Here is a 10,991-nt window from a genome sequence, read left to right on the forward strand (position 1 = left end):
GTAGAGTTTGAGGAAGAAAATAGTCAAAGCTACAATGGGCCAACAGAATGGAGTATAACATAGATTTCTATAAGCATTTTGCCTGGCTGAAAAGGGTAAGAGACTTTTTGAGGTTTCACTTTCAGCTTTTCCCTGCTTATATATCTGTACTGCATCTGTATAGAGGAATCTGGTTATTGTTATTGTACACAGACAGGGAAATCCCTTACATACTGGAGATGCACATGGAGAAAGACTTGTGTTGTGGAGTTGTTCATTGTAACACAGTTGATTGATAGTACAGACTCATCTGTTTTGACCGTAACCTGGAAAGTTCTGTGTCATAGTAGTCACCTGTTCTATTGTCTGTCATTTCTGCATCTTCACAGAACAAGGCCCTTCAATTAACAGTTGGTATGGGGAAAAAAGCTTGGCAATTGTTGAAGAGCAACAGGTAGCATTCAATAAAACATGGTAACCACCTTTCTGGAAAACACTTTGAACTCTCATATTACATTTACATTTTAGTCAATTAACAGAAGTTCTTATCCAGAGCATACATTTCCATACCTTTTTTATTTTCTTGTTCGTACTGGTCCCCCATGGGAATCCAACCCTGGCATCTACCACCTGAGCCACACAGGACCCAACTCTCCCTGCGTTTCTTTACTGTGCAGGAATAATACTTATACCCAAAACTCTGCAGGCGATTGTGATTGGATGAGCTTCTACATAGCCTTCATACATGGCACGATAACAGGAAAACTTGATTTCCGTATAGTTCAATTAGCAATATGGCTAATCTGTCAATCCATCTGTTGAGGAACTTGTACTGAATTTTAATGAAGAATGTGTGAAGGGGGAGCAGGAACGGGCCGGACCGGAGCTGGCAGACGCCAGCACCACTGGCTTGGTGCGGGGAGCAGGAACGGGCCGGACCGGGCTGGCGACGCGCACCACAGGCTTGGTACGGGAGCAGGAACGGAGCGGGTTGGCAATGCGCACCACAGGCTTGGTGCGAGGGACAGGAACAGGCCGGACCGGGCTGGCGACGCCGCACCACAGGCTTGGTGCGAGGGACAGGAACAGGCCGGACCGTGCTGGCGACGCGCACCACAGGCTTGGTACGGGAGCAGGAATGGGCCGGACCGGGCTGGCGATGCGCACCACAGGCTTGGGTGAGGGACAGGAACAGGCCGGGCTGGACTTTGGAGACGGACTAGAGGTCTGGAGGGAGAGCTGACACAACCCGTCCCTGGCTGAATGCCTATCTCCACACCCTGTGTGTGAGGCATCAGCACAGGACGTACAGGGCTGTGCACTCGCACTGGCGCTACAGCACGTGGCACTGGCGCAGGATATCCGGGACCGAGGAGGGGTACTGGAGGCCACGAGCGTTGAGCGGCACACTCGCGCCCTGGCTACATGCCCACCTTAGCACGACACGTGCGTGGTGCTCGCACAGGACGTACAGGACTGTGCCGGAACACTCGCGGCACAGTACGTGGCTCCGCATAACCCGGAGCTGCCCAGTCTCACGCTGCCTAGCCTGAGTACGGGAGTTGGCTCTGCTCTACCTCTAGGCTCCGCCAACCATCCTTCCAGCCCCCCAAACCTGGTGGCCTCTTCTCCTAGATCGCCGATGCGCCCTCTAGCTGCCTCCAGCAGCCCCGTCATCACGCCGTGTGCCCCCCAAAAAATTACTTGGGGTTGCCTCTCGCGTGTCGTCGTCGGCACGGTTGGCGTCGTTTCCCCTCCTGCCTGGGCATTTATTATGCCCATGGCCCTCTGCCCGCGAATATGTCCTCCCAAGACCACCATTCGCCCACCTGGGACATCGCCAACTTCTCCTGTTTGGCACGCTGCTTGGTCCTCTCTTGGTGGGATCTTCTGTCACGATCGTCAGGAGAAGCGGACCAAGGCGCAGCGTGATAGGCGTACATACTTTATTAAGTGTACACAACAAGAACAAAAACAACAAAACGATACGTGAAGTCTAGGTAATACAACAAACCATACGGAACAAGATCCCACAATAAACTAGTGAACACAGGCTGCCTCAGGAGTGGTCCCCAATCAGAGACAACGAGCTACAGCTGTCTCTGATTGGGAACCACCCTGGCCAACATAGAAATAAACGATCTAGATCAAAACCCATAGAAAACTAAACATAACAAGTCCACACCCTGGCTCAACATTTAAGAGTCCCCAGAGCCAGGGCGTGACAACTCATTACATTTTGAGTGCTTAGCAAGACAGGAAAACGGTCCAATTCACTCACTTACAGTATCTAGAGAACATCCTTAGTCATTCCTACAGCCTCTGATCTGGCAGACTCACTAAACATACATGCTTTGTTTGTAAATTATATCTGTGTTGGAGTGTGCAACTGGCTATCCGTAAATAAAATACAAAACTAGAAAATGGTTTGGTTTGCTTAAATGATTTATACTTTTACTTTTAATACTTAAGTATATTTTAGCAATTACATTTACTTTTGGTACTTAAGTATATTTAAACCAAATACTTTTAGAATTTTACTCAAGTAGTATTTTACTGTGTAACTTTCACTTTTACTTGAGTAATTTTCTATTAAGGTATCTTTACTTTTACTCAAGTATGACAACGGGGTACTTCTTTCACCACTGGTCATCAGCCTATACATTCTCTCCCTACATATGGGACACTTTAGAAGATGAGGCGTGACACCATTTAGATGATGGTGATGATGCAACGTTCACTATAAGCAGGGCAATTTCCCATTTCTATGAAGCCTACAGGATGCTTTGGAAATAGAATTAGGAATTAGAATACTAGAATGGATATGAACCTTCTTCTGATGGTCTAAAGCATCAGCCATTTTGGTCAGGGACTTGGTCAAACATGGTTTGCAGTGCTGTGATAAGATATTGTGTAAAACAATGGATTTGGAGATTATCTGCATTGTATGTTTGCTAGCTATAGCCAGCCAGTTTTAGAGGCATGATTCCATAAATTTTTCAAATTGTGCCAATATGCCAATATTCCATTTTAAACAATGCAGTCAATCCACAGCATACACTTGCTGAAATCAGTTGATGATAGGATTTAGACAAGTTTTAAATGCAACAAGTACTGATATTGTATAATATAATAACACTCACAGCTTTCTAAGAAAATACAAATGTTGACATTTACGGTCTGTTTACATATATTTTAGAGGCTATTTAGACCGAAAATGTGTATAAACCTGTATAAACTGTATTTATAATTATACGTCAATATTTTGGGGTTACAATATTTCTATTACACAACTTCTGATATTTATCATACCTTTCTTTTCTTTTCTTGCAGAAGTAAAAACAGGAAATGCATCACCGATGCCTCTACTGCCATCCATTCCAAATAGACTGGTTTGGATTTCTCCTGACGAAAATACCTGCCTTTATCACCCCCCAAAAAAAAATAAAAAAAAAAAAGTATAATTGTAAAGTGGTTATCCCACTGGCTATAGGGTGAATGCACAATTTGTAGTCGCTCTGGATAAGAGCGTCTGCTAAATGATGTAAATGTGCCTTGAGCAAGGCACTTAACCCTAATTGCTCCTGTAAGTCGCTCTGGATAAGAGCGTCTGCTAAATGACTAAAATGTAAATGTAAAAATGTATCACCCCCTTCTATAACTGTGAGGGTTTATGACATAAACCCTTTTGTAATTTAATAGGATCTCTATGGAGTCGACCACCAGACGACATGGACAGATAAACTGTCTTTCTGTGTGTGTGTTTGTGTGTGTGTGTGTGTGTGTGTGTGTGTGTGTGTGTGTGCTATATGTCATATGGAGAGAGCACCACTTTCTTCCTCACACAACATCAATAAATTAGAGTACCAGCCACACAGTGATCATATCTTTGTTATCTCATCCCAGCTAGGGAGGCCAATGTAAATGTAATTTTCTTCCATGCTTTTTTCTGTATCGTTATATCAATGCTAAGCAGGGCATTGACATGGACCATCATAAAGAGAGAGTGTAAATCACCCCTACCACTAGTGCTCTCAACAGACATATACTGTTGCTACTGCACTATAGAAAAAGCCTCTGCTCCCCATTACATTCAGCTAGCTGCAGTCTGTTTATTTTCTGTTGTCTATGATCCCCTCTTTTCTCCTCTGTCTAGCATATAGCATCACTTAGGCCGTTGGTTAGAGTTGCTGTGATGTAGATAAGGCCTCTCATCCCTGACTGATATAAACCAGGCCGTTAGCTAGCTGCGCTGCTGTTGGATGTTGCCGCGCTACAGATGAATAATTCAGTTGTCATTAGTATGCGCAGTGTCACAGGTCTCTCTGAGCGCCTTTATGACAGCCAGCCTGCCGTCGCCTCTTGTCTGGTTAACATTCACGACCCATGGTCCTGCCGTCGCCTCTTGTCTGGTTAACAACCATGACCCATGGTCCTATAGTCGCCTCTCGTCTGGTTAACAACCACGACCCATGGTCCTGCCATCGCCTCTTGTCTGGTTAACAACCACGACCCATGGTCCTGCAGTCGCCTCTCGTCTGGTTAACAACCACGACCCATGGTCCTGCAGTCGCCTCTCATCTGGTTAACACCTCGACCCATGGTCCCGTAGTCCACCTACACCAACCATTAGTGTGTGAGTGTGACGTGTGTGCCTGTGTGTGTGTGTGTGTGTGTGTGTGTGTGTGTGTGTGTGTGTGTGTGTGTGTGTGTGTGTGTGAGTGAGTGCATGTGGTGTGTGTTTGTGTTTGTGTGTGTGTGCGTGCATACCTGCAAACCTATCATTAGTGGTCTGAGTGAAGTGGATAAGCTACTGTGATCCATCCAGGTACCTACAGAGGTGTTAGCCTATCACGTTGTGTGAGCTTTATCACTAATTGCCTCAGCGGATGACACAGAGTAATTATCAGGCTGACATGTAGCTCTTCAAATCTGACACTAACAGGCGCTGAGCCAGGGAGGCTTCCTATCTCTTATGCTACATGTGGCGGCGATCTGCTTTTAATAGTGCAGACATAGAGGAGGTGTGAATATAGATGTGTTGCCATGACTCTTGCCCACTGGCCTGCATGTATTCACTGAGTAGACTATTGGACTACAACAAGTATGTATTCTGATTGCCAACAGTAGTAATATGTTGAGTGTGGCACTTGATAATCAACTGTATAATCATACTCAATGTGGAGTGACTGACCTGTGCTCAGCCACCCTCTCCTTGCAACATGATGCAGGCAGGCAATAGATGAGAAAACAAAGTGCTGCAATAGGGTGAAGGCAGAGGTTGAATATGAGTACAGGCAGAGAGAGAGATGGAGAGAGAAGGAAAGAGAGAGACAGACATACAGATGTAGGATCTTAATTTGAGCCAGTTTGCTACAGCAGGAAAATAATTCTGCAGCAACAGGAAATGTGAATTATGATGTGGATTATAATGAATGGACATTTTTTGTAGGGGTTGATACATTTTATGTTTGGGCAAATCAAGTCTGACATTTTAAAATGGAAATTACAAACTTTAGAAGCCTTTTGTAATACAATACAAGTTTGCATTTCTTGCTCTGCAGTACAAATCTCAGCAACAAAAGAGTGATCAAATTAAGATCCTATATCTGTACAGACAGACAGACATACAGACATAAAGGCAGACTAGGTCTATAGTAATAGGCTGCTCCAGTGTTCTGGGTGGATATGTGGATAGGTAAATAACTTGATGATGTCACAATGCCACTTTACCAGGGATGGAGCACTAGGGAACATTATGAGGTAACATGTTGCCAAGGAAACACACTTCTAACATAATCCCAGACCACATTAAAATTGTTAGACAAGCTCAGGTAGAGCGTGTTAGCTACATCTCTCAACCTATAACTGATTTGATTGATTACAACAGTACACTACCCTAGCGTGTTATGGGTCAGACACTTAGTGACCCTGTCACTCTGGTCTCTCCTTGGGAGCAACGAAAGGAGATCCATAAACATAAAAATAAACCCAAGGAGAAGAGCATCCCTCCAGCCCTGACCTTTCTTCAGCTGTCTACACTGCTGAGCTGCATCAGGATGAAGAAGACACCATTTGATCCCTCCCAGAGTGGTGAGGGGAGAAAGGCAACAACGATACACGATACGGACAACAATAATGACTCTGATACTGGTGAGTGTGAGGAGGTGTCCATTGACTAGTGCTGCTACATAGTACAATTATTTAGGCTTCACTTGGGAAAAAAAACATAATGTGTCTTGGAAATGTTTCACTTACAGGCTCTGACTATTCTGCAGGTGATGTGAAAAGGATCATGGACAAGAGTAAAGGAAAGGTTCGGAGCGAGAAAGATTGGATTGAAGTTTAGAAATCTCCTGAGTGGCGCAGTGGTCTAAGGCACTGCATCGCAGTGCTAACTGTGCCACTAGAGATCCTGGTTCGAATCCAGGCTCTGTCGCAGCCGGCCGCGACCGGGAGACTCATGGGCGGCGCACAATTGGCCCAGCGTCGTCCAGGGTAGGGGAGGGAATGGCCGGCAGGGATGTAGCTCAGTTGATAGAGCATGGCGTTTGCAACACCAGGGTTGTGGGTTCGATTCCCACGGGGGGCCAGTATAAAAAAAATAATAATATATGTATTCACTAACTGTAAGTCGCTCTGGATAAGAGCATCTGCTAAATGACTAAAATGTAAATCTCAGGAACACAAACGCAGAATGACACCGGAAACAGAAAAAGACAATAAACAAAGATCTAACTCGGTAAGACATCCAAACCTGCTTATCAATGAGGATTTGCCAATGCATTTGATAATTCATAATGACCACAATAAGGAAAACACAGTATATTGTGTTGAATTTGATACTGCTTGACAAATGTGATAATGTCACAATGCCCCTTCGGATGGGGTAGGCCCTACTAGTTAAAAAGTCTTAATGGAATCCATGGAACGTCCCAACTCTGACCTTACCCCCATTGAAGTTGAAATTCAAATGGTTAAGGTAAGGGTTAAGGTTAGAGTTAGGGTTTAGGGTAGGGATGTCTCAAGGATCTCGGTTAGCACTAACCCTAGTTATTATTGGGTAACATTTTGCCATGGAAACACACTAGAGCTCATTGGCTATTGATATTGTAGTTTGAAATATCAGTAGATTTCTAACTGATGTACTGATTGTGACCCTGAGGTCTCCCCTGTGGAGAAAGCAAAGGAGACCCAGCAGAAAGAGAAGAAGCAGAGCATCTATCCAGGTGTGGCGGCCCTGCAGCTGTTCACTCTCTTCTGCTGTGGAGGGAAAGTCAAGCTGAAGAAAACTCGTGCCTCTCAGTACAGACAGAGTAAAAAGGACCAGGACGAAGATACTGCATCTGATACTGGTGAGTGTTATGGGTTGTCTGTTGATTAGATATAGAATGATATTGCTCCACTTGGAAAGATGTGTCTTCAAAATCAAAATGTCTAAACAGGCTCAGACTGGTCTGGAGGAGATGTTACAACCAAAAAGGTCAAGGACAAGAGTAATGGAAAGGTAGGGAGGGAGAAAGACTGGACTGAAGTCCAGCTATTGAAATCATCTCAAGACCACAAACCCAGAAGTACAACACCAGAAACAGACAAGGGAACTCATTTGAGACAAAGACCGAACTCTGTGAGACAAGCAAACATGCTGTATCATATTTTATCGTGAGCAAAAGATCTTTCCCATAATGTTTTATCATTGGGTATTGCAATTGTCTTATGCAGGCAAATCAAAGGACACACCGGCAAGTGAAGACCCATGTGGAGGAAATATACATAAGACCTGACTCTCCGACTCTACCACGTGCCCACGTAAGTTACTGAAACCTGACTTACTATACGGACAGACAGAGATTCACACATCCAGGCAGTTTCCCCTCTGACCTCAACCTAACCCCCCTCTTCCTCCGGGTAGAGCTCCCTCTCCCAGTTCTCCCTGGCTAGGAACCTGGCCATGCTCCCGCTGGAGTGGCAGCTACCTGGAGTCCCCACCCTAACAGACACCTCTATGGAGAAATCCGTCCAGTAGGCCTAATGAACATTTCAATATAGCAAAAGCTATACTATGATCAATTAATAAAAACAGTTAATATTTCTGCAGCAAATGTTCACTACTGTTGATATGTGAAGCAGCATGCTTAGGTTAGGCATATGTGTTTGAATTCACCAAAAATAATAAATAAACCAAAAATATATCAAACCACTACAGGTAGGGGAGAGTGAATACATCAGCATTGAGTTCATTTGGTCAATAATGATCTATGGGCATATTACATTCTGTAATATATGAAATAACAATCACCCACAGTGAAGACAAAGCAGACATGTTCTATTTTCTCCCTCTGTCCTTCCCTCCCATGTCCTGATGAGGTTTAGATTGTCTTGTTATCCACCCATTCAACTGTTTAGCATTTTAATAACGCCTCGCAATCTCAGGGCCTAATTATTTTTGATTCACATGCTTAAAATAGAGCCCACATATCACCACATATCTGAGCGGCCTGAAGGTGCTGTGTTACTGGTGGGTTTCCAACAGATTACAGGGAGATTGGTGAAATAAGTCAACCTAAATAGGGATGATAGGAACATTATCATACTACAGCCTCATTCTCTTTGCCTATATTACAGCAGGGAGGATATATTGCTGTCATCAGAGTAATGGATTACCACACATACTGTATGTACCTCATGTTTTCACACATCATGATGTAGTCCTTGTAAGATAACTCTGGAGCGTGATCTTGTCGTTTTATCACCTTGAAGGGTGACAGAATAGTGAGCTTTATCCATGACTTTGAGAATGTAGGTATTTTATGAATTCTCACAGGTACGATTTCTGTCAAACTGCACTTTTCTGTCTCTGTCATGCCTGCGGTCACCAGATGTACAGCCTCCCCAGAGCTGCATATTCCAGTGGCCTACATGCATGGATAATGAGCTGAGAGAAGTAGTTGCAGCACATCGTTTTAGGCTACAGCCAAGCTCTATCTTTAACCTGAGAAACATCTTAGTCCTACATGAGTGCACTCTCCACAACAAAGACCAGCCTGACATCAACATACTGTTGATAAAGTAGACATTGAATTAAATCAACATAACATAGACACTGTACGTGTATTTTTGATGATTGTTAATCTAGAAAAGACGCAGAACATATTAACTCTGAAAGGGGAGAGAGAGAAGAGAGAGGGGGATGAATGGGTGGATAAAGAGGAGAGACAGTACAAGGGATGGTGAGATGTGTCCATTTATGAATTCAAATATTCAACTCCCCAATAAGAGGATCAAAGGTTCACCCAGGTGAACAAACAAACAGACATGCATGTACATACAGACATGCACGGACACACACCTACACACACAAAAACACACACGCACACACCCACTCCTCTATCCACATGAAGTGGTCAGGGCATCACAGTGATCTAGTTACAAGGACATTGAGAGAAGCCATTTCTCTGCTCTAGAGACTGTAACATTGATGAGGTTCACTGGACGCTCAAACACACCTCCAACATGTCCGTGAAATAAAAGATGACATCATCATTTTAATCCAAGTGCTTTTCATATGAATGCACAGTTAGATAAGTATTACTACAGTGAGGACAATTAATAGAGATCCACACTCTTTTCACACTTCGGTAGGCTATCTATGCCAGGGGCTATTCTAGATCCTGAGCTATGAGAATCCCTTGACCTGGCCGAGCTCCCCTCACTGTACTGTAACACCAGGCTAACACCTATCAAGAGTAATCATGGCTTTAAGTGACCAGTCTATCCTCAGGGGGATACTCCTGACAACACATTGACAGCCAGGCTCTATTACGGTCTGTCAGCTGCTGTTTTTGCTGGCTCTGTCTTTACCCTGCTCATAGGACATGATGGACAGTAAGTGTGTGTGTGTGCGTGTGTGTGTGTGTGTGTGTGCGTGCGTGCGCTTGCGTACATGCGCTCATGCCTATGCATGCATGCCTATGTTTGTGTGTGTCCGTGTCTGCATTAATGTGTGTGTGCATGCGTTCCTATGCATGCATGCATGGGTGCACATGCATATCTGTGTGTGTGTGTGTGTGTGTGTATGTGTGTGTGTATGTGTGTGTGTGTGTGTGAGTGTGTATGACTGAGGGCTGGATTCACACATCCAGGCAGTTTCCCCTCTGACCTCAACCTAACCCCCCCTCTTCCTCCGGGTAGAGCTCCCTCTCCCAGTTCTCCCTGGCTAGGAACCTGGCCATCCTCCCGCTGGAGTGGCAGCTACCTGGAGTCCCTCTGACCACCTCGTCTATGGCAACTAGGACAGAGAGAAAGCCATCCACTACCAACACTTCGACACAGGCGCAGACAGAAACACAGACAACAGATATGAACACAGACACACAGACCACTGCCACCTCTCAGAGACAGATCTCCATGGTGACCACCCAGTCATCAGAGACCATGACAGAGGTTCACACATCAGACTCAAGCACCCAGAACTCCACTCCTGACATGGCACTGACCCCTGAAAGCACTAAGGACATGATCGCTACTGATTAGGATGTGAAGGATGACTCTGCTGAAGATTTGATCTCCACCCTAACAGACACCTCTATGGAGAAATCCGTCCAGTAGGCCTAATGAACATTTCAATATAGCAAAAGCTATACTATGATCAATTAATAAAAACAGTTAATATTTCTGCAGCAAATGTTCACTACTGTTGATATGTGAAGCAGCATGCTTAGATTAGGCATATGTGTTTGAATTCCCCAAAAATAATAAATAAGCCAAAAATATATCAAACCACTACAGGTAGGGGAGAATGAATACATCAGCATTGAGTTCATTTGGTCAATAATGATCTATGGGCATATTACATTCTGTAATATATGAAATAACAATCACCCACAGTGAAGACAAAGCAGACATGTTCTATTTTCTCTCTCCGTCCTTCCTCCCATGTCCTGATGAGGTTTAGATTGTCTTGTTATCCACCCATTCAACTGTTTAGCATTTTAATAACGCCTCGCAATCTC

General features: G+C 44.4%; 1 protein-coding gene across 4 annotated transcripts; it reads left to right on the forward strand.

Moving 5' to 3' along the window:
* The first annotated feature begins 5,598 nt into the window (after positions 1–5,598).
* On the forward strand, positions 5,599–10,663 carry LOC121534303. Of its 4 annotated transcripts, none has more exons than XM_041840941.2 (7): positions 5,599–6,132; positions 6,240–6,295; positions 6,662–6,721; positions 7,145–7,334; positions 7,425–7,606; positions 7,702–7,788; positions 10,171–10,663. In XM_041840941.2, exons 1-7 carry the CDS (start codon positions 5,889–5,891, stop codon positions 10,510–10,512), a joined length of 1,161 nt encoding a protein of 386 aa, XP_041696875.1. In that variant the 5' UTR covers positions 5,599–5,888; the 3' UTR covers positions 10,513–10,663. The 4 variants fall into 4 exon arrangements, with proteins under 4 accessions (XP_041696875.1, XP_041696877.1, XP_041696878.1 ...); XM_041840943.2 differs by having other exon boundaries at positions 7,425–7,486; XM_041840944.2 differs by lacking the exon at positions 10,171–10,663 and adding an exon at positions 7,892–8,081.
* The last annotated feature ends 328 nt before the right edge of the window (positions 10,664–10,991 follow it).

The sequence above is a fragment of the Coregonus clupeaformis genome, unplaced genomic scaffold (genome assembly GCF_020615455.1).
Source record: "Coregonus clupeaformis isolate EN_2021a unplaced genomic scaffold, ASM2061545v1 scaf2970, whole genome shotgun sequence".
NCBI classification, from domain to species: domain Eukaryota; kingdom Metazoa; phylum Chordata; class Actinopteri; order Salmoniformes; family Salmonidae; genus Coregonus; species Coregonus clupeaformis.